General features: G+C 38.7%; 1 protein-coding gene across 7 annotated transcripts in view; it reads right to left on the bottom strand.

Annotated features, from left to right (window-relative positions):
- The window catches only part of ESCO1 (establishment of sister chromatid cohesion N-acetyltransferase 1), a 133,906-nt gene that overhangs the window by 23,843 nt on the left and 84,842 nt on the right, over positions 1–25,221 (bottom strand). For all 7 annotated transcript variants that reach the window (XM_064294656.1, XM_064294657.1, XM_064294660.1 and 4 more), the window contains 2 exons: positions 15,505–15,648; positions 13,741–13,928 (listed from right to left, as the gene is read on the bottom strand). In XM_064294656.1, coding sequence (XP_064150726.1) covers positions 13,741–13,928; positions 15,505–15,648 — 332 coding nt within the window. The remainder of the gene's footprint in view (positions 1–13,740; positions 13,929–15,504; positions 15,649–25,221) is intronic.

Below are 25,221 nucleotides of genomic sequence, written 5' to 3'. Positions count from 1 at the left end.
GGGACGGTTCAACATTGGAAAAACAATTAATGAAATCCATCATATAAATAAAACTAAAGACAAGAACCACATAATTTTATCAATTGATGCAGAAAAGGCATTTGACAAAGTTCAACACCCATTCATGATAAAAACTCTCAGCAAAATACGAATAAAAGGAAAATTCCTCAACATGATAAGGAGGACTTATACAAAGCCAACAGCCAACATCATCCTAAATGGAGAGAGCCTGAAAGCATTCCCCTTGAGATTGGGAACCAGAGAAGGATGCCCTTTATTACCATTCTTATTCAACATTGTGCTGGAAGTCCTAGCCAGAGCAATTAGGCTAGAGAAAGAAATGAAGGGCATCCAGATTGGTAAAGGAAGAAGTAAAAGTATCTCTATTTGCAGATGACATGATCTTATACACAGAAAACCCTAAGGAATCCTCCAGAAAACTACTGAAACTAAGAGTTCAGCAGAGAATCAGGATACAAGATAAACATATAAAAATCAGTTGGATTCCTCTACACCAACAAAAAGAACATTGAAGAGGAAATTACCAAATCAATACCATTCACAGTAGCCCCCAAGAAGATAAAATGCTTAGGAATAAATCTTACCCGAGGTATAAAAGACCTGTACAAAGAAAACTACAAGACACTACTTCAAGAAACCAGAAGAGACCTACGTAAGCGGAAAAACATACTTTGTTCATGGATAGGAAGACTTAACATTGTAAAAATGTCTATTATACCAAAAGCGGTCTATAGATACATTGCACTTCCGATCCAAATTCCAACGACATTTTTTAATGACATGGAAAAACAAATCACCAACTTCACATGGAAAGAAAAAGAGGCCCCAAATAAGTAAAGCATTACTGAAAAAGAAGAGCAAAGTGGGAGGCCTTACTCTCTATGATTTTAGAACCTATTATATCATCACCGTAGTCAAAACATCCTGGTACTGGTACAACAATAGATACACAGACCAGTAGAACAGAACTGAGAATCCAGACATAAATCCATCCACATATGAGCAGCTGATATTTGACAAAGGCCCAAAGTAAGTTAAATGGAGAAGACAGTCTGTTTAACAAATAGTGCTGGCATAATTGGATATCTATCTGTAAAAAAATGAAACAAGACCCATATCTCACACCATGCACAAAAACCAACTCAAAATGATCAAAGACCTAAACATAAAATCTAAAATGATAAAGATCATGGAAGAAAAAATAGGGACAACGCTAGGAGCCCTAATAGATGGCATACACAGTATACAAAACATTACCAACAATACAGAAGAGAAACTTGATAACTGGGAGCTCCTAAAAACCAAACACCTATGCTCATCCAAAGACCTCACCATAACAGTAAAAAGATTTTAATTTTAATGAAACCCAATTTATATATATTTTTTCTTTTGTACTTTAGGTGTCTAAGAAACCATAGCCTAATCCAAGGTCATGAAGATGTATGTCTATGTTTTCTTCTAAGAGTTCATAGTTTTATTTCTCAAAACTAGGGCTTTGATCCATTTTGAGTTAATTTTTGTCTGTCATGTAAGGAAGGGGTCCAGCTTCATTTTTTTTTTTTTTGCATGTGGATATCCAGTTGTCCCATCACCATCTGTTGAAAATAGTCATCATCCATTGAATTGTCTCAGCACTCTGGTCAAAAATCAATTGACCATACATATGAGGGCTTATAGCTAGGCTTTAAATTCTATTCCACATGGAGTAGAACTGACTCCATTAGGATGGCTAAAATAAAAAGACAATAACAAAGAGATGGTGAGGATGAAGACAAATTGGAACCCTCATACACTGCTGGCAGGAATGTAAAATGGTTTGGGAAAACTATTTGGCAGTTCCTCAAAATGTTAAACACAGAGTTACCATACAATTTAGCAATTCTAATCTTAGGTATATACCAAGAGAAACAAAAACATATGTTCATGCAAAAATGAGCACTGGAATGTTCACAGCAGCATTATTCATTATACCAAAATGGCAGAAGCCACCCAAATGTCCATCAACTGATGAATAAATAAATAAAAAGTTGTGCATCAGTGGAATAGTATTTGGCAATAAAAAGAGACAAAGCACTGACACATGGATAACCCATGGACAGAGAAAACCACTGAAACAGAATGTAGATTATTAGCTGCCAGAGGTAGGGGGCGGGGCCATGCAGAGTGACTGCTAATGGGTATGGGTTTTCTTTTTAAGGTGATGGAAATGCCCTAAAATTAGACAGTAGTGATGTTTGCCCTGCCTTGTGAATATACTAAAACCCACCAAATTATACACTTTTAAAAGGTGAATTTTATGCTGTTGTTAGGTTCCGACTCACAGTGACCCTATGTACAATGGAATGACACACTGCCTAGTCCTGTGCCATCCTCATAATGATTGTTATGCTTGAGCCCATTGTTACAGTCACTGAGTCAATCCATCTCATTATGGGTTTTCCTCTTTTTCGCTGACCTTCTACTTTACCAAGCTTGATGTCCTTCTCCAGGGACTGGTCTCTCCTGATAACATGTCCAAAGTATGTGAAATGTCTCACCATACTTGCTTCTAAGGAGCATTTTGATTGTACTTCTTCCAAGACAGAGTTGTTTGTTCTTTTGGCAGTCCATGGTATTCAATATTCTTCAACAGCGTAATTCAAAGATATCAATTCTTCTTCGGTCTTCCTTATTTACTGTCCGGCTTTCGTGTGCATATGAGGCAGCTGAAAACACTACGGCTTGGGTCAGTGCATCTTAGTCTTCAAGGTGAAAGAGGTCTTTTGTAGCAGATTTGTCCAATGCAATGCGTCATTTGATTTTTAGACTGCTGCTTCCATGGGCTTTGACTGTGGATCCAAGTAAAATGGAATCCTTGACAACTTCAGTCTTTTCTCCGTTTATCGTGATGTTGCTCATTGGTCCAGTTGTGAGGATTTTTGTTTTATGTTGAGGTGTAATCCATACTGAAGGCTGTAGTCTTTGATATTCATCAGTAAGTGCTTCAAGTCCTCATCACTTTCAGCAAGCAAGGTTCTGTCATCTGCATAACACAGGTTGTTAATGAGTCTTCACCCAATCCTGATGCCCTGTTCTTCTTCATAAAGTCCAGCTTCTCAGATTATTTCCTCAGCATACAGATTCAATAGGTATAGGGAAAGGATACAAACCTGACACATACCTTTCCTGATTTTGAAGCACGCAGTATCCACTTGTTCTGTTCAAACAACTGCCTCTTGATCTACATATAGGTTCCTCGTGAGCACAATTAACTGTCCTGGAATTCCCATTCTTTGCAATGTTATCCATAATTTCTTATGATTCACATAGTCCAGTGCCTTTACACAGTCAATGAAACACAGGTAAACAGCTTTCTGGTATTCTCTGCTTTCAGTCAGGATCCACCTAACAACAGTAATGATACTTCTTGTCCTCTTCTGAATCCAGCTTAAATTTTGGGCAGTTCCTGTCAATGTGCTTGCAGCCACTTTTAAACGATCTTCAGCAAAATTTTACTTTTGTGTGTAATATTAATGATATTGTTCAGTAATTTCCACATTCAGTTGCATCGCCCGTAGTTGGAACAGGCATAAATACGGATCTCTTCCAGTCGGTTGGCCAGATAGGTATCTTCCAAATTTCTTGGCATAGATGGGTGAGCATTCCAGCACTGCATCAGTTTGTTGAAACATCTCAACTGGTATTCTGGCAATTCCTGAAGCCTTGTTTTTCACCAATGCATTCAGTGCCACTTGGACCTCTTCCATCAGTACCATCAGTTCCTGATCATATGCTATCTCCTGAAATGGTTGAACATCGACCAATTCTTTTTGATATACTGACTCTGTGTACTCTTTTCCATCTTCTTTTGATGATTTCTGCATCCCTTAATCGTTTTCCCATAGAATCCTTCAATATTGCAACTCAAGGGTTGAATTTCTTCTTCAGTTCTTTCAGCCTCAAAAATGTCAAGCATGTTCTTCCCTTTTGGTTTTCTAATGCCAGGTCTTTGAAACTTTCATTATAATACTTTGTCTTCTCAAGCTGTCCTTTGAAATCTTCTGTTCAGCTCTTTTACTTCATTTCTTCCTTTGCTTTAGCTACTGAACATTCAATAGCAAATTTCAGAGTCTCTTCTAACATTCATTTTGGTTTTTTCTTTCTTTCCTCCCTTTTTAATGACCTCTTGCTTTCTCCATGTATAATGTCCTTGATATCATTCTACCTCTCGTCTGGTCTTTGGTCATTAGTGTTCAGTGTGTCAAATCTATTCTTGAGATGGTCTCTCAATTTGGGTGGGATACACCTGAGGTCATACTTTGGCTCTCATGGACTTATTTTAATTTTCCTCAGTTTAAACCTGAATTTGCATATGAGCAATTGATAGTCTGTTCCATAGTCACTCACTACCCTTGTTCTGACTGATGATAGCAACCTTTTCCCATCATCTTTTTCCACAGATGTGGTCAATTTGATTCTTGTGTATTCCATCTGGCAAGGTCCACGTGTACAGTTGCTGTTTATGTTGTTGAAAAAAGGTATTTGCAATGAAGAAGTTGTTGCAATGAAGAGTGTTAATACATAAAATATTTATCCAGGATATAGCCTATTAGAAGAATTTTCATACTGTAATCTTAAGAAGGAATTCTGGCCACTAATAGGAAGAATCACATAAGAAGGAACAATAAATGAAAAAAGTATTTTAACAGGAGGGTTATGGTGGCAATTTCATTAGCCCTCAGAGCAATACAACTATTATACCGGCTATATTTTTTCTTAATAAACTAGAACCACCTTACAGTTGTCTGAAGACCTAAGTTTTTAAGATTTAAAGGAGAAGCAATATCCTCCTTTAGAATTATTTAATCAGCTGAATTTTCTAGGCTTAGTTGTGATGGAGCTAAAAACATGCCTGACTCTGTCATGAAAAGACTGTTTAGTGCTCAGCCCTTCCAGATCATTACTCATTAATAAAATGAGGGGACCCCTGAGGGAGCAGGAGAGCAGTGGGATGCAGACCTCAAATTCTCATAAAAAGAACAGACTTAATGGTTTGACTGAGACTATAAGGACCCCGGAGGTCATGGTCCCAGACCTTCTATTAGCCCAAGACTGGAACCATTCCCGAAGCCAACTCTTCAGACAGGGATTGGACTGGACTATAAGACAGAAAATGATACTGGGGAAGAGTGAGCTTCTTGGATCAAGTAGACACATGAGACTATGTGGGCAGCTTCTGTCTGGTGAGGAGATGAGAGGGCAGAGAGGGTCAGAAGCTGGCCAAATGGACACGAAAATAGAGAGTGGAGGGAACGAGTGTGCTGTCTCATTAGAGGGAGAGCAAATAGGAGAATGCATAGCAAGGTGTATATAAGTTTTTGTATGAGATACTGACTTGGTTCGTAAACTTTCACGTAAAGCACAATAAATATTAAAAAAATAAATAAAATCAGGGGGACAGACCAGATACACATTAAGGTCGTAAGAGCCTTGGAATCTCACTTACAACAATGATGGATTATTTTGAAAGCCATACCCACAGATAATAACAGGGATTCTAATAATAAACAAAACTGATAAACAACTGATGACCTAAAAAACCTCATATGAATGATCAATTTTAAGTTATTCCATGAACCCTTCAATAAAAGTGCTTTATAAAATAACAAAAAACATACAATTTGTCTGAGCCTCCTTTTTACACCTTTGATAAACAATCACGAGGTAAAAGCAGGAATATAAGACTTGGATAATTTACAAACAATATTCCAGAGCTAACATAAATTTCCCTAAAAGCCGAACTCCTAAGAAACTCTCTACATTTCTTTTGCTGTTTAAAATTCTCCCACAGCAAACCCATCTGAAAATAAGTACATCTATTTTGGCCTGATATCATGGTCACAAATAAGTGAGTCAAAATTCTTTTTTTTTTTTTTATTAACTTTTATTGAGCTTCAAGTGAACGTTTACAAATCAAGTCAGTCTGTCATACATAAGTTAATATACATCTTACTCCTTGCTCCCACTTGCTCTCCCCCTAATGAGTCAGCCTTTCCAGTCTCCTTTCGTGAAAACTTTGTCAGCCTCCAACTCTCTCTATCCTCCCATCCCCCCTCCAGACAGGAGATGCCAACACAGTCTCAAGTGCCCACCTGATATAATTAGCTCACTCTTCATCAGCATCTCTCTTCCACCGACTGTCCAGTCCCTTTCATGTCTGATGAATTGTCTTCGGGGATGGTTCCCATCCTGTGCCAACAGAAGGTTTGGGGACCATGACCGCCGGGATTCCTCTAGTCACATCCAGACCATTAAGTATGGTCTTTTTATGAGAATTTGGGGTCTGCATCCCACTGATCTCCTGCTCCCTCAGGGGTTCTCCATTGTCCTCCCTGTGAGGGCAGTCATCAATTGTGGCCAGGCACCAACTAGTTCTTCTGGTCTCAGGATGATGTAGGTCTCTGGTTCATGTGGCCCTTTCTGTCTCTTGGGCTCTCAGTTGTCCTGTGACCTTGGTGTTCTTCATTCTCCTTTGATCCAGGTGGGTTGAGACCAATTGATGCATCTTAGATGGCCGCTTGTTAGCTTTTAAGACCCCAGATGCCACATTTCAAAGTGGGATGCAGAATGTTTTCATAATAGAATTATTTTGCCAATTGACTTAGAAGTCCCCTTAAACTATGGTTCCCAAACCCCCGCCCTTGCTCTGCTGACCTTTGAAGTATTCAGTTTATCCCGGAAACTTCTTTGCTTTTGGTCCAGTCCAGTCCAGTTGAGCTGACCTTCCATGTATTGAGTGTTGTCCTTCCCTTCACCTAAAGCAGTTCTTTTCAACTAATTAATCAGTAAAAAACCCTCGCCCTCCCTCCCTCCCTCCCCCCCTCGTAACCACAAAAGTATGTGTTCTTCTCAGTTTATACTATTTCTCAAGATCTTATAATAGTGGTCTTATACAATATTTGTCCTTTTGCCTCTGACTCATTTCGCTCAGCATAATGCCTTCCAGGTTCCTCCACGTTATGAAATGTTTCACAGATTCGTCACTGTTCTTTATCGATGCGTAGTATTCCATTGTGTGAATACACCACAATTTATTTACCCATTCATCCGTACATGGACACCTTGGTTGCTTCCAGCTTTTTGCTATTGTAAACAGAGCTGCAATAAACATGGGTGTGCATATATCGGTTTGTGTGAAGGCTCTTATTTCTCTAGGGTATATTCGGAGGAGTGGGATTTCTGGGTTGTATGGTAGTTCTATTTCTAACTGTTTAAGATAACGCCAGATAGATTTCCAAAGTGGTTGTACCAATTTACATTCCCACCAGCAGTGCATAAGAGTTCCAATCTCTCCGCAGCCTCTCCAACATTTATTATTTTGTGTTTTTTGGATTAATGCCAGCCTTGTTGGAGTGAGATGGAATCTCATCGTAGTTTTAATCTGCATTTCTCTAATGGCTAATGATCGAGAGCATTTTCTCATGTATCTGTTAGCTGCCTGAATATCTTCTTTAGTGAAGTGTGTGTTCATATCCTTTGCCCACTTCTTGATTGGGTTGTTTGTCTTTTTGTGGTTGAGTTTTGACAGAATCATGTAGATTTTAGAGATCAGGCGCTGGTTGGAGATGTCATAGCTGAAAATTCTTTCCCAGTCTGTAGGTGGTCTTTTTACTCTTTTGGTGAAGTTTTTAGATGAGCATAGGTGTTTGATTTTTAGGAGCTCCCAGTTATCAGGTTTCTCTTCGTCATTTTGGGTAATGTTTTGTATTCTGTTTATGCCTTGTATTAGGGCTCCTAAGGTTGTCCCTGTTTTTTCTTCCATGATCTTTATCGTTTTAGTCTTTATGTTCAGGTCTTTGATCCACTTGGAGTTAGTTTTTGTGCTTGGTGTGAGGTATGGGTCCTGTTTCATTTTTTTGCAAATGGATATCCAGTTATGCCAGCACCGTTTGTTAAAAAGACTATCTTTTCCCCAATTAACTGACACTGGGCCTTTGTCAAATATCAGCTGCTCAGATGTGGATGGATTTATGGGTTCTCGATTCTGTTCCATTGGTCTATGTGCCTGTTGTTGTACCAGTACCAGGCTGTTTTGACTACTGAGGCTGTATAATAGCTTCTGAAATCAGGTAGAGTGAGGCCTCCCACTTTCTTCTTCTTTTTCAGTAATGCTTTGCTTATCAGAGGCTTCTTTCCCTTCCATATGAAATTGGTGATTTGTTTCTCTATCACCTTAAAAAATGACATTGGAATTTGGATCGGAAGTGTATTGTATGTATAGATGGCTTTTGGCAGAATAGACATTTTTACTATGTTAAGTCTTCCTATCTATGAGCAAGGTATGTTTTTCCACTTAAGTATGTCCTTTTTAATTTCTTGTAGTAGAGCTTTGTAGTTTTCTTTCTATAGGTCTTTTACATCCTTGGTAAGATTTGTTCCTAAGTATTTTATCTTCTTGGGGGCTACTGTGAACGGTATTGATTTGGTTATTTCCTCTTCGATGTTCTTTTTGTTGATGTAGAGGAATCCAAGTGATTTTTGTATGTTTATTTTATAACCTGCGACCCTGCCAAACTCTTCTATTAGTTTCAGTAGTTTTCTGGAGGATTCCTTAGGGTTTTCTGTGTATAAGATCCTGTCATCTGCAAATAGAGATAATTTTACTTCCTCCTTGCCAATCCAGACGCCTTTTATTTCTTTGTCTAGCCTAATTGCCCTGGCTAGGTTTCTAGCACGACGTTGAATAAGAGCGGTGATAAAGGGCATCCTTGTCTGGTTCCCGTTCTCAAGGGAAATGCTTTCAGGTTCTCTCCATTTAGAGTGATGTTGGCTATTGGCTTTGCATAGATGCCCTTTATTATGTTGAGGAATTTTCTTTCAATTCCTATTTTGGTGAGAGTTTTTATCATAAATGGGTGTGGGACTTTGTCAAATGCCTTTTCTGCATCAATTGATAAGATCATGTGGTTTTTGTCTTTTGTTTTATTTATGTGATGGATTACATTAATGGTTTTTCTGATATTAAACCAGCCTTGCATACCTGGTATAAATCCCACTTGATCATGGTGAATTATTTTTTTGATATGTTGTTGAATTCTATTGGCTAGAATTTTGTTCAGGATTTTTGCATCTATGTTCATGAGGGATATAAGTCTGTAATTTTCTTTTTTTGTAATGTCTTTACCTGGTTTTGGTATCAGGGAGATGGTGGCTTCATAGAATGAGTTGGGTAGTATTCCGTCATTTTCTATGCTTTGAAATACCTTTAGTAGTAGTGGTGTTAACTCTTCTCTGAAAGTTTGGTAGAACTCTGCAGTGAAGCCGTCAGGGCCAGGGCTTTTTTTTGTTGGGAGTTTTTTGATTACCGTTTCAATCTCTTTTTTTGTTATGGGTCTATTTAGTTGTTCTACTTCTGAGTGTGTTAGTTTAGGTAGGTAGTGTTTTTCCAGGAGTTCATCCATTTCTTCTAGGTTTTCAAATTTATTAGAGTACAACTTTTCGTAATAATCTGAAATGATTCTTTTCATTTCAGTTGGTTCTGTTGTGATGTGGTTCTTCTGGTTTCTTATTCGGGTTATTTGTTTCCTTTCCTGTATTTCTTTAGTCAGTCTAGCCAATGGTTTATCAATTTTGTTAATTTTTTCAAAGAACCAGCTTTTGGCTTTGTTAATTCTTTCAATTGTTTTTCTGTTTTCTAATTCATTTAGTTCAGCTCTAATTTTTATTATTTGTTTTCTTCTGGTGCCTGATGGATTCTTTTGTTGCTCACTTTCTATTTGTTCAAGTTGTAGGGACAGTTCTCTAATTTTGGCTCTTTCTTCTTTTTGTATGTGTGCATTTATCGATATAAATTGGCCTCTGAGCACTGCTTTTGCTGTGTCCCAGAGGTTTTGACAGGAAGTATTTTCATTCTCGTTGCATTCTATGAATTTCCTTATTCCCTCCTTGATGGCTTCTATAACCCAGTCTTTTTTCAGGAGGGTATTGTTCAGTTTCCAAGTATTTGATTTCTTTTCCCTAGTTTTTCTGTTATTGATTTCTAGTTTTATTGCCTTGTGGTCTGAGAAGATGCTTTGTAATATTTCGATGTTTTAGATTCTGCAAAGGTTTGTTTTATGACCTAATATGTGGTCTATTCTAGAGAATGTTCCATGTGCGCTAGAAAAAAAAGTATACTTTGCAGCAGTTGGGTGGAGAGTTCTGTATAAGTCAATGAGGTCAAGTTGGTTGATTGTTGTAATTAGGTCTTCTGTGTCTCTATTGAGCTTCTTACTGGATGTCCTGTCCTTCTCCGAAAGTGGTGTGTTGAAGTCTCCTACTATAATTGTGGAGGTGTCTATCTCACTTTTCAGTTCTGTTAAAATTTGATTTATGTATCTTGCAGCCCTGTCATTGGGTGCATAAATATTTAATATGGTTATGTCTTCCTGATCAATTGTCCCTTTTATCATTATATAGTGTCCTTCTTTATCCTTTGTGGTGGATTTAAGTCTAAAGTCTATTTTGTCAGAAATTAATATTGCTACTCCTCTTCTTTTTTGCATATTGTTTGCTTGATATATTTTTTTCCATCCTTTGAGTTTTAGTTTGTTTGTGTCTCTAAGTCTAAGGTGTGTCTCTTGTAGGCAGCATATAGACGGATCGTGTTTCTTTATCCAGTCCAATACTCTCTGTCTCTTTATTGGTGCATTTAGTCCATTTACATTCAGTGTAATTATAAAGAAGTGTTTAGTGTTGTCATTTTGATGCCTTTTTATGTGTGTTGTTGACAATTTCATTTTTCCACATACTCTTTTATGCTGAGACGTTTTTCTTAGTAAATTGTGAGATCCTCATTTTCGTAGTGTTTGACTTTATGTTTGTTGAGTCGTTATGTTTTTCTTGGCTTTTATCTTGAGTTATGGAGTTGTTATACCTCTTTGTGGTTACCTTATTATTTACCCCTATTTTTCTAAGTAAAAACCTAACTTGTATTGTTCTATATCGCCTTGTGTCACTCTCCATATGGCAGTTCTATGCCTCCTGTATTTAGTCCCTCTTATTGATTATTGTGATCTTTTACATATTGACTTCAGTGATTCCCTGTTATGAGCATTTTTTTTTTTTTGAATTAGGCTTAATTTGTTTTTGTGATTTCCCTATTTGAGTTGATATCAGGATGTTCTGTTTTGTGACCTTGTGTTGTGCTGGTATCTGATATTATTGGTTTTCTGACCAAACAATATCCTTTAGTATTTCTTGTAGCTTTGGTTTGGTTTTTGCAAATTCTCTAAACTTGTGTTTATCTGTAAATATCTTAATTTCGCCTTCATATTTCAGAGAGAGTTTTGCTGGATATATGATCCTCGGCTGGCAGTTTTTCTCCTTCAGTGTTCTGTATATGTCGTCCCATTGCCTTCTTGCCTGCATGGTTTCTGCTGAGTAGTCTGAACTTATTCTTATTGATTCTCCCTTGAAGGAAACCTTTCTTTTCTCCCTGGCTGCTTTTAAATTTTTCTCTTTATCTTTGGTTTTGGCGAGTTTGATGATAATATGTCTTGGTGTTTTTCTTTTTGGATCAATCTTAAATGGGGTTTGAAGAGCATCTTGGATAGATATCCTTTCGTCTTTCATGATGTCAGGGAAGTTTTCTGTCAGGAGATCTTCAACTATTTTCTCTGTGTTTTCTGTCCTCCCTCCCTGTTCTGGGACTCCAATCACACACAAGTTATCCTTCTTGATAGAGTCCCACATGATTCGTAGGGTTTCTTCATTTTTTTTAATTCTTTTATCTGATTTTTTTTCAACTATGTTGGTGTTAATTCCCTGGTCCTCCAGATGTCCCAGTCTGCATTCTAATTGCTCGAGTCTGCTCCTCTGACTTCCTATTGCGTTGTCTAATTCTGTAATTTTATTGTTAATCTTTTGGATTTCTACATGCTGTCTCTCTATGGATTCTTGCAACTTATTAATTTTTCCACTATGTTCTTGAATAATCTTTTTGAGTTCTTCAACAGTTTTATTAGTGTGTTCCTTGGCTTTCTCTGCAGTTTGCCTTATTTCGTTTGTGATGTCTTGAAGCATTCTGTAAATTAGTTTTTTATATTCTGTATCTGATAATTCCAGGATTGTATCTTCATTTGGGAAAGATTTTGATTCTTTTGTTTGGGGGGGTTGTAGAAGCTGTCATGGTCTGCTTCTTTATGTGGTTTGATATGGACTGCTGTCTCCGAGCCATCACTGGGAAACTAGTTTTTCCAGAAAATCCACTAAAAAAAAATGCAGTCAGATCCCTATCAGAACTGGCTTTGGATTATAACCGCCACCTTGTTCCCTGTAAGGATGAAAGTCTGAGATTTGGATCATATATGCTTGGCTGTAGCTGGTTCTGTTTTTAGTCCAATTAGGGGTGGATTTTTGGTCCCTGGGTTTTTTGTGTTTCCTTCTCTCAGGCCGGAAGAGTGGGTCAGGAAAAGACCAAAAGAAAAAAAAAGGGGGGGGAAGCAAAGCCGCCGCGGAGCCGGAGCCGTTCTCCCTCTGGCTCAGGAAATTCCAATGTTAATGAAGCCGCCTGGGGAGGGTGGGGGAGGGATCAGAGAGATAGGAGAATAGCACCTCAGAATATAGCCAGAGTTGCTTGTCTTGCTTGGAATGACTACTTTATCTAAGACTCCCGAGGGGCGTGTTGCCTATGTGTGCTGGCTGTGTGGAGATTGCCCCCGGGGATCTGGCCCACTGAAGCCGCGGTCAGATCCTCCGCTGCCAGTCCCATGCCCAGCGTCAAGGTTCTCCTGCTGGGACGGTGCACTCCCAACTCCAAATTCAGTCGCTGCCTCCCGGGGACTTCTCGTCCCGCCAGCGGCGTTGCCGCGCAGCCTCCGCGAACCAGCTGGGCCCCCTCCCGGGGTTAGTTCAGGGTAGTGGAGCAGCTCCCCGTGCTTGTGCCGTGACAGTGCCCAGTCAAAAGCCCAGCGGCAAGATTCCTCGGCTGGGACGCTGCTCTCCCAGCTCCAAGACCAGTCACTGCCTCCCGGGGACTTCTCCCACTGGCTGCGTCATCACGCCGCCCACGCGGACCGGCTGGGCCCCCTCCCAGGGTGAGTTCAGGGGGGTAGGGCTGTGCCTCTTGTTTGCGCCCTCAGCTCCCCTGGGCCCTCCCCTAAATCGGGCGCCAAGGTTATCTTACTGGGATGCTGGCTCCAGGCTCCGAAAACAATCGCTGCTTCCCCGTATTTGTTCGTTTTCCATCTCTAAATCTGTGCTTGTTGTTCAGGGTTCGTAGATTGTTATGCATGTGATCGATTCACTTGTTTTTCCGAGTCTTTGTTGCAAGAGGGATCCGAGGTAGCGTCTACCTAGTCTGCCATCTTGGCCCTGCCCCCTCAAAATGTTTTAATAATATTTAACCAATAGCACTTTCTTCCTCCTCAGATTAAGTTCACATAAAAAGCACTTACAGATCCAATACAGTGACAATCTTATGCAAAATATACAATTAATTAAGGCTTTACCTGGTGGCGCAGTGGTTAAGAGCTATGGCTGCCAACCAAAAGGTTAGGAGTTCGAATTCACCAGCCACTCTCCTTGGAAATCCTACGGGGCAATTCTAATCTTCCCTATAGGGTCACTATGAGTCAGAATCAACTTGACAGCAATGCGTTTCATTTCTGTTATACACTTAAGATTAAATGCCAATTCTACTAAAACTTTGTTTAAATCCCAACGTACTGAAAATAATTTGAAGAATTACATTTAAGTTACCTTAGGCATTCAATCATGCGAGAAGCAATTTTTTTCCGCCGCATCATGCTGAATACCCATATTCGACTGATCCCACATATAGCAGGCTCTGGCAATGTTGAGCAGCACCAGGCTTTTTGCCTTTCAAATCTAACTTTTTCTTCTTCTGTTCCGATAACTGGAAGTTTCTCTTCTATAACTCTGTAGCCCTAAAGGTGTCAAAATTGGGGAAAAATTTTTAAAATGAGAATGTTAATTAGCAATTGTTTAGTACTGACCTCAGTGAAGACGTCATCACGGTTCTCTGGCTTCTTAAACTATGGATACCACTTATGACTTCATTCTCGTTTTCAGAAAATAAATAAACCTGGTTCCACATTCTGTTCTAATTCATTTACTAGTTATGTGACATGACAGGAAGTTACTTAATTTCTCTCCATGCATTAGGCTCCTCACAGATAATTTGGGGATGTTCACCATCTCTCTCAAGAGAGTTGTTGAGAAATTAACTAAGGTATTACATAAAAAGAACACTGCCATCATACTGGGCCTGTAATACTAACGCAACGTTAGTTCTCTCCACTTCCAGAATTCTAAGGACCAGCCAAGTACACATTAAGAACACAGCAGTAATAACAACAAATGTTTCTGAGACTGCTGCCATAGTTGTAGGGTACACAGCTGTGTGGCAACTAGAAACAGGGATGGCAGAGGATGTCAAGAATTTAGAAAGGCCCTTTCCCCAATGCCAATTTCTGTTTTTAATGAACTTTTAAAAACATACATTTCCCTTGCCGTTTAGTTGCCAAAAAGAACATGGCCAGCCCACTGATAGGACATGATACAAACCTTTAAAGCAATTAATTAGACAACACAAATAAGAGCTAGGAAACAAACATTACCTAGCTATCTTCTAAACACTGCTACAAGTCATTTTTGGAGCTAGGTGGGACAGGAATTAAAACACAACACAGTATTTTGTTGTTTTTTAAGTTTTGTTTTGTTTGTTTACAATTTGGCCTCTAAGCACAAGCCAACTACTTCACCTAGTGCTCAGTCACAGAACAGGTGATCTGTTCCAGGGATCAGCAAACTTTCTATAAGGGCCAGACAGTATTTCAGGATTTGCTGCCCACCTGGTCACTTTGGCAACAACTCAACTACTCAACTCTGCCTCTATTGTGAGGAGGCAGCCAGAGACAATATGTAAACAAATGGATGTGGCTGTGTTACAATGAAACTGTATTTACAAATAGGCTGGATTTTAGCATGGACCGTAGTTTGCCAACCTTTGATTTATTCCAGTGCTGAAGGGACTTACTGAGGCAGCCATTACATTAGAAATTTCCTAAACAAAATTTAACACTGCTTTTGATTCTATAGGAGTCCTGCTAGTACAGTGCTTAAGCGCTCAGCTGACAACCAAAAGTTTGACAGTTTGAACCCACCAGCCACTTTGAAAGAGAAAGATGTGGCAGTCTGCTTCCAAAAAGATTTACAGCCTTGGAAACCCTGTGCTATAGGGTCGCTATGAGTTGGAATCAACTTGATAGCAAGGGTTTAGTCTGGTTCGGTTTTTGATTTTATAGAATTTTTATCTTATATTCTAAACTGAGAAACTAATCCCCATGTAAAATACAACTCCACGGTGTTACAGAATCACACACTGGAATTCTTGTACTCATACTTAAATGTAGATAAATTTATCAGGAATATCAAGATTACATAGTGAAGTCAGTAAAAAAAAAAAAAAAAAACTACTTACAAGTGCTCTTCATCACTTACCTGCTGGATATGTTCTGCAATTAGGCAGCCAACTACTTTTTTATCATTAGAAATAAAGAGAAGTGTTTTAGTTCTCGAATAGCACATTAGTGGAGCCTGCTGGAAGCCTAAATCATTATCAACCATCTCTCTAATTTCATCAACCTGCCAAATAAAAAACAATTTTTTAAACAATAAAAGCACTGTATATGTATGTTTGCATATATATACGTATATATAAAATGATGTACTTCAGTAAGTTGGTACATTATTCCAAACAGAACATTCTCTAAAGGGTTATTTTGAGTAACTAACTCAGTGGGTAACCATTACTGCTTTGTTTTGTTCTTAAGCCCTGCAGACCACTTTGCAAAATGGGGGAGACTAAAAGTGATGCCAAGCCCAGGTTTTAATTTATGGCAGTCTAGAAAGTGAGCACCACTCATCTGTCAACTTATCAGCTGGTGTGTTCCTGTAATGCTGGAAGCTATGCCACTAATATTTCAAATATCAGCAGGCTCACCTATGGTGGACAGGTTTCAGCTGAGTTTTCAGACTAAGACTGACAAGAAAGAAGGGCCTGGCAATTTACTTCTAAAAACAATTGGCCAGTGAAAACCTTATGAACAGCAGTGGAACACTGTCTGATAAAGCACCAGAAGATGAGCCTCTCAGGTTGAAAACAAAACAAAACAAAAACCAAGCCCACTGCCTTCGAGTCAATTCCAACTCAGCAACCCTATAGGACAGGGTAGAACTGCCCCACAGAGTTTCCAAGGAGCATCTGGTGGATTCCAATTGCCGACCTCTTGGTTAGCAGCCTTAGCTCTTACCCACCGTGCCACCAGGGTTTTCCTCAGGTTGGAAGGCGTGCAAAATATGACTGGGCAAGACCTTTATTAGCTGACGTGACATGACTCAAAATGAGAAGAAGCAGTTGCAAACATCCATTAATAACTGAAAGATGGAAGGTACGAAGTATGAATCTAGGAAAATTGGAAGTCATCAAAAATGAAATGGAACTCATAAAGACTGATACCCTAGGCATTAGTGAACTGAAATGGACTGGTATTGGCCATTTTGAATCAGACAATCATATGCTATGCTGGGAATGACAAACAGGAGAAGAATGATGTCACATTCATTGTCAAAAAGAACATTTCAAGATCTATCTGGAAGTACAACGCTGTCAGTGATAGGATACTATCCATATGCCTACAAGTAAAATCAGTTAATATGACTATTATTACAATTTATATTCAACTGTTAAGGCCAAAGATGAAGAAATTAAAGATTTTTCCCAACTACAGCAGTTTGAAATTGATTGAACATGCAATCAAGATGCAGTGATAATTATTGGTGACTGGAATGCGAAAGTTGGAAACAAAGAAAAAGCATCAGTAGTTGGAAAGTATGGCCTTGGTGACAGAAACAACGCCGGAGATCACATGATAGTATTTCGCAAGACCAACGACTTCTTCATTGGAAATACCTTTTTTCAACAACATAAATGGCAACTACACATAGACTTCACCAGATGGAACACACAGGAACCAAATGGACTACATCTGTGGAAAGATGATGGAGAAGCTCAGTATCATCATCAGAACAAGGCCAGGGGCCAACTGCAGAACAGACTATCAACTGCTCATATGGAAGTTTGAGATGAAGATGAAGATAATTAAACAAGTCCAACAAAAGTCCAAGTACTACCTTGAATATACCCCACCTGAATTTGGAGACCATCTCAAGAAGAGATTTGATACATTGAATACTAATGATTGAAGATCATACAAGTTGTGGGATGCCCTCAAGAACATTAGACATGAAGAAAACAAAAGGCCATTAAAAAAACAGGAAAGAAAGAAAAGACCAAAATGGATGTCAGAAGAAACTCTAAAACTTGCTCTTGTACCTAGAGTAGCTAAAACAAATGGAAGAAACGATGAAGTAAAAGGGCTGAACAAAGGATTTCAAAGGGCGGTTCAAGAAGACAAATGAAGTATTATAACGAAATGTGCAAAGACCTGGAGTTAGAAAACCAAAAGGGAAGGACATGCTCAATATTTCTTAAGCTGAGAGAACTGAAGAAAACATTCAAGCCTCAAGTTGCAATACTGAAGGATTCTATGGACAAAATATTGAATGACGCAGGAAACATCAAAGGAAAATGGCAAGAATACATGGACTCACTGTACCAAAAAGAACAGGTCCAAGTTCAACCATTCCAAGATCAAGAATATGATCAAGAACCGACGGTATTAAAGGAAGATGTCCAGGATGCACTGAAGGCATTGGCTAAAAACAAGGCTACAGGAACTGACAGGATACCAATTGAGATGTTTCAATAACAGATTCAGCTCTGGCAGTGCTCGCTCCATCTATGCCAAGAAATCTGGAAGACAACTACCTGGCCAACCGACTGGAAGAGTACCCACTTCAGAGAAAAGGTGATCCAACAGAATGCAGAATTTATCAAACATCTCATTAATATATGGGGCAGCTCTACTCTGTCTTATAGGGTCGCTATGAGTCGGAATCAACTCAACGGCACTGGGTTGGGTTTTGATATCATTAATATCACACTCAAGTAAAATTTTGCTGATGATAATTCAAAAGCGTTGCAGCAGTATATCGACAGCGAACTGCCAGAAATTCAAGCCAGATTCAGAAAACGATGTGGAATGAGCGATATCATTGCTGATGTCAGATGGGATAGTGGCTGAAAGCAGAGAATACCAGAAGGATGTTTACCTGTGTTTTATTGACTATGCGAAGACTGTGCGCATCATAACATTAGGAAGAATGAGAATTCCAGAACACTTAAATGTGCTCATGAGGAACCTGTACATGGATCAAAAAGCAGTCCTTTGAACCAAACAAGGGGATACTGCATGGTTGAAAATCAGGAAAGGTATGTGTCAGGGTTGTATCCTTTCACCATACTTATTCCTTCTGTACACTGAGTAAATAATCTGAGAAGCTGGACTATAAAAAGAAAAATGAAGCATCAGGATTGGAGGAAGATTCATTAACAACCTGCAATATGCAGCTGATACAACCTTGCTTGCAGAATGTGAAGAAGACTTAAAACTGAGGAAGATCAGCCTTTAGTATGAATTACACCCCAACATAAAGAAAATAAAAATCCTCATAAAGAGACAAATAAGCAACATCATGAAAAACAGAGAAGAGACTGAAGTTGTCAAAGATTTCATTTTACTTGGATCTACAACCAAAGCCCATGGGAGCAGCAGTCAAGAAATCAAATGGCATATTGCATTGGGCAAATCTGCTGCAAAACACCTTTTTCAAGTGTTAAAATGCAAATATGTCACCTTGAGGAGTAAGGTGTGCCTGACCCAAGCCACAGTATTTTCAATCGCCTCAAATGCATGTGAAAGCTGATCAATAAAGAAGGAGACCAAAGAAGGATTGATGTCTTTGAATTATGGTGTTGGCAAAGAATACTGACTATACCATGGACTGCTATAAGAACGAACAAGGCTGTCTTGGAAGAAATACAGCCAGAGTGTTTCTTGGAAGCGAGGATGGTAAGACTGTCTCAATTACTTTGGATATGTTATCAGGACGGACCAGTCCCTGGAGAAGGACATCATGCTTGGTAAAGTAGAGGGTCAGCAAAAAAGAGGAGAACCCTCAACAAAATGGACCAACACAGTGGCTGAAACAATGGACTCGAATATAGCAAGAACTGTGAGGGCTGTGCAGGACTGGGCAGTGTTTCGTTCTGTTGTACACAGGCTTGCTATGACTCAGACCCAACTCGACAGCACCTAACAACAACTAGGGAGTGAGAGGTTAAGAGCACCTACAATACGTAATGAGGACCTTAAGGCGCCCCATTAAAAACATCATAGGTTTGTGAAATGGGGAGAGCTTCACTGGAGGAGTCTTGGCTAGGCAAGCCACATTTCCCCCTAAGCCTTAATTAGTACTGTCATCAGTTAAATGAAGTAGCTAACAGAGAAAGAAACTCATGTTTACTCTTTGTCAACCATCTATGGGCCAGACATTATGCAAAGCACTTTATCCACAATCTCTTGAAGGTTTTTGGTTCCTCCCTTTATATATGGAAGAAATAAGACTCAAAGATTTAGTAACCTTCCCATATCAATTATCAAACATTTTAAAAACCGAGTAATAAGGATTTGACCCAAAATGTTAACATGACATCAAACTGTGCTTCTTCCAGTTTTAACCTCCCAGAACTGTGGTCAAAGTTAAATAGAAGCTCAGACCTTTGAAGGCACTCAAACCCAAGACTTGTATACACACTGAAACATTAGTCTCCTCCCAATTAAAAACAATGTCCACATATTCAGTCCAATAAACACTCATTTGTGTTAGTAAGTTGAATAATGCAGATAATCTCTAACAGGGTTCAGTATTTGTATCTCTGACATGCAGAATACCACATAGCTTATACCTTACTCAGTGATGAAAACTGAAGTCCCCCTAATCCTGGATCAGTATCCCACAATACAACTCCCGCTTCGGTTCCTACAGGGAAATGACTCACAATTCCCTAATTTTTAATTTTTAACCTATTTTGGGTTACTAACTTTTAACCTACTAAATTATAGTTTACTGAGATTTTATCCTAAGGAAGTGAAATGAAGACATTAGCAATTCACTGAGGATTCTTAAAAAGTCTGGCTTCCACAATGTGGACCTAACAAAGGTCTCTACTTCACATTTCTACACGATGATGGTATTCCAAAACGTCCATAATTTAATTTTCATTTAGTCAATCACTGATCCAACATTACTTCGATAGGTATGTATTTCTGTACAAGGATCAATGTTTCAAGTATGAGACATGTGCTACATTTCCATGTCATTCTAAGTACAACTGTCTACATTGTTATGCAGTGGTAGTAGGAAGACCTATTTGTGTATCTGGGATTATATACAGGGCATCTGAAAAGTCAGGAACCACAGGATAAACTTATGTTTTAAGTAGAATGTCAGTTACATTTTTAAGTAATAGATTCAAAGTGTTTCTCTTCAACCTCCTTTTCAGGTGAATTATTTCTAAATTTAAAGAGGTCCAATTGTCAACCTGAAAAAAGTTTAATAAATACACTATTTTGTGTTTCCAAGGATTTTGCACATATTGTAGTGTATTTTTTTCAGATAAACCATTGGACCAACTGCTTTACATTATGAAGCACTTCTGAAAAAGCACCTTTGCTTTTTGAAGAAAAACGTATGAAACTATCTTAAAATGTAACTAATATAAAAATTAGTTTAATACCCAAAATATATAAATAACTCCTACAATTCAACAATAAAGAGGCAAAAACCCAATTAAAAAATGGGGAAAAGTCTTGCAATAGACATTTTTCCAAAGAAGCTATACTAACAGACAATAAGCAGATGAAAATATGCTCAACATCACCAGTCATTAGGAAAATGCAAATCAAAACCACAATGAGATATCACTTTACCTCCACTAGGATGGTTATTATCAGAAAAATGGAAAATAACAAGTATTGGCGAGGAGATGAAGAAAACTGAAACTCTCCTGCACTGCTGGTAGATATTAAGTACACCTGCTGTGGAAAACAGTTTGGCAGTTCCTCAAAAAGTTAAACACAGAATTAGCAATTCTACTCTATACCCCAAAGAATTGAAAGCAGGGAACTCAAACAGATGCTTATAATGTCAATGTTCACTGTGGCATTATTCACAATAATCAAAAGCTGGAAACAACCCAAGTGTCCTCCAACAGATGAATCCCAAAAACCCACAGATGAGTGGACAAACAAAATGCAATATATATATATATGCAATAGAATATTATTCAGCCATAAAAAGAAATGAAGTTCTGATACATGGTATGATATGGATAAACCTTGAAAACATTATGCTAAGTGAAAGAAGTCAGGTATGAAAGAACAAATATTTTATCATCCCACTTAAATGAAATATCTAGAATAAGCAAATGCATAGAGACAAACGTTAAGTACCCCTTAGCTAATAACTCCCATATCCCTCTCCCCCAGACACTGTCCCTCTCCTCCAGACTCTGGGGGAGAGGGAAATGAAGAGTTATTAGTGAAAGGGTACTGAGTTTCTGTTTGGAGTGATGGAAAACTTTTGGAAATGGATAGTGGTTATAGTTGCACAACATGGTAAATGTAATTAATGTCACTAAATTTACACTTAAAGAATGGTTAAAATGGCAAATTTTTTGTTATATATGTTTTACCACAATAAAACTTTCTTTAAAGTTTATCCTATGGTTCCCAACTTTTAAGACACTCTATATAAATGAAATGCTTCCAGGGTTCATTACCTCCCTGGTTCATTTTCAACATAATAAACTCTCTGGATCCTTAAATTATGGAACTTTAAGTTGGACTAAGCCTTGATTCACACTAAATAAGAGGATTTTCTTTAGGTTTTCTATATTATATTTATAAATTGAAGTATATCTCTATTTTCAATATCATTATATTATTATCTAATGTTTAATTTCAGGTTTTTATGGCCTACTAAGTTTTTTTCTGCAATAGTTTTTATTTAGAAATTTAGTCTTAGAATGGATTTTTATATTTTATTAATTTAAACAGTCACAATTACTGTGATTCAACTTTTAATTCTAATTCTCAAAATCATTTAGCATAATTCATTAACTTAACTAGCATACCTTCTACTCCATCACTGAAATTATTGATAATACAAGACACTAATCAATTCATCTAAAATGCAATTCACTAGGAAGAAGGACCCGGCAGTCTACTTCTGAAAAGCATTAGCCAGTGAAAACCTTATGAACAGCAGCAGTACACTGTCTGATATAGTGCTGGAAAATGAGCCCCCAAGGTTGCAAAGGCACTCAAAAGACGACTGGAGAAGAGCTGCCTCCTCAAAGTACAGTCGCCCTTAACGACATGGATGGAGAAAAGCTTTCAGGACCTTTATTTCCTGATGTGGCACAACTCAAAATGAGAAGAAACAGCTGTAAACATACACTGATAACCAGAACCTGGAATGTATGGAGTATGAATCTAGGAAAATTGGAAATCGTCAAAAATGAAATGGAACACATAAACATCAATACCCTAGGTATCAGTAAGCTGAAAGGGATTGGTATTGGCCATTCTGAATCAGACAATCATATAGTCTAATGCTAGGAATGACAACTTGAAGGGGAATGGTGTTGCATCCATTGTCAAAAATAACATTTCAAGATCTATCCTGAAGTACAACGCTGTCAGTGACAGGATAATATCCAAACACCTACAAGAAAGACCAGTTATTACGACTATTATTCAAACTTATGCACCAACTACTAAGGCCAAAGATGAAGAAATAGATTTTTATCAGCTGCTGCAGTCTGAAATTGATCAAACGTGCAATCAAGATGACTGGTGACTGGAAAGTAAAAGTTGGAAACAAAGAAGAAGGATCAGTAGTTGGAAAATACAGCCTTGGTGACAGAAACAAAGACAGAAATAGAATGATAGAATTTTGCAAGAGCAACGACTTGTTCGTTGCAAATACCTTCTTTCACCAACATAAACAGCGACTATACACATGGACCTCGCGAGATGGAACACACAGGAATCAAACTGACTACATCTGTCGGAAGAGATGATGGAAAAGCTCAGTATCATCCATCAGAACAAGGCCAGGGGCCGACTGTGGAACAGACCATCAATTGCTCATATGCAAGTTCAAGCTGAAACTGAAGAAAATCAGAGCAAGTCCACGAGAGCCAAAATATGACCTTGAGTATATTCCACCTGAAGTCAGAGACCATCTCAAGAATAGATTTGATGCACTGAACACTAGTGACTGAAGACTAGACAAACTGTGGAATGACATCAAGGACATCATACACGAAGAAAGTAAGAGGTCACTGAAAAGACAGGAAAGGAAAGGAAAGACCAAGATGGATGTCAGAGAACACTCTGAAACTTGCTCACAAACATCAAGCAGCTAAAGCAAAAGAAAGAAATGATGAAGTAAAAGAACTGAACAGAAGATTTCAAAGGGCAGCTCAGGAAGACCAAGTATTATAATGACACGTGCAAAGAGCTGCAGATAGAAAACCAGAAACGAAGAACACGCTCGGCGTTTCTCAAGCTGAAAGAACTGAGGAAAAAATTCAAGCCTCGAGTTGCAATAGTGAAGGATTCCATGGGGAAAATACTAAACGATGCAGGGAGCATCCAAAAAAGATGGAAGGAATACACAGAGTCATTATACCAAAAAGAATTAGAGGATGTATCAAGAGGCAGCATATGATCAGGAACTGATGGTACTGAAGGAAGAAGTCCAAGCTGCTCTGAAGGCATTGGCGAAAAACAAGGCTCCAGGAATTGATGGAATATCAATTGAGATGTTTCAACAAACAGATGCAGCACTGGAGGTGCTCACTCGTCTATGCCAAGGAATATGGAAGACAGCTTCCTGGCCAACTGACTGGAAGAGATCTATGTTTATTCCTCTTCCCAAGAAAGGTGATCCAACTGAATGTGGAAATTATAGAACAATATCATTAATATCACACGCAAGCAAAATTTTGCTGAAGATCATTCAAAAACGGCTGCAGCAGTATATGAACAATATCATTAATATCACACGCAAGCAAAATTTTGCCGAAGATCATTCAAAAACGGCTGCAGCAGTATGTCGACAGGGAACTGACAGAAATTCAGGCCGTTTTCAGAAGAGGATGTGGAACCAGGGATATCATTGCTGATGTCAGATGGATCCTGGCTGAAAGCAGAGATACCAGAAGGATGTTTACCTGTGTTTCACTGACTGCAAAGGCATTCGACTGTGTGTGTCAACAAATTATGGATAACGTTGTGAAGAATGAGAATTGCAGAACACTTAATCGTGCTCATGAGGAACTTTTATATAGATCAAGAGGCAGCTGTTCGGACAGGAAAAGGGGATACTGATTGGTTTAAAGTCAGGAAAGGTGTGTGTCAGGGCTGTATCCTTTCACCATACCTACTCAATCTGTATGCTGAGCAAATAATCCGGGAAGCTGGACTGTATGAAGAAGAACAGGCATCAGGATTGGAGGAAGACTCATTAACAACCTGCGTTATGCAGATGACACAATCTTGCTTGCTGAAAGTGAAAAGGACTTGAAGCACTTACTAATGAAGATCAAAGACCACAGCCTTCAGTATGGATTGCACCTCAACATGAAGAAAACAAAAATCCTCACAACTGGACCAATGAGCAACATCATGATAAATGGAGAAAAGGCTGAAGTTGTCAAGCATTTCATTTTACTTGGATCCACAATCAATAGCTATGGAAGCAGCCGTCAGGAAATCAAAAGACGCACTGTATTGGGTAAATCTGGTGCAAAAGACCTCCTTAAAGTGTTGAAGAGCAAAGATGTCACCTTGGAGACTAATGTGCTCCTGACCCAAGCCCTGGTATTTTCAATTGCATCATATGCATGTGAAAGTTGGACAATGAATAAGGAAGACAGAAGAAGAATTGATGCCTTTGAATTGTGGTGTTGGCAAAGAATACTGAATATACCATGGACTGCCAAAAGAACGAACAAATGTGTCTTGAAAGAATTACAACCAGAACGCTCCTTAGAAGCAAGGATGGTGAGACTGCGTCTTTCGTACTTTGGCCACGTTGTCAGGAGGGATCAATCCCTGGAGAAGGACATCATGCTTGGCAGAGTACAGGGTCAGCAGAAAAGAGTAAGACCCTCAACGAGGT

This window comes from Loxodonta africana, chromosome 11, assembly GCF_030014295.1.
Source record: "Loxodonta africana isolate mLoxAfr1 chromosome 11, mLoxAfr1.hap2, whole genome shotgun sequence".
NCBI classification, from domain to species: domain Eukaryota; kingdom Metazoa; phylum Chordata; class Mammalia; order Proboscidea; family Elephantidae; genus Loxodonta; species Loxodonta africana.
This window is presented reverse-complemented; position numbering and strand designations above follow the sequence as displayed.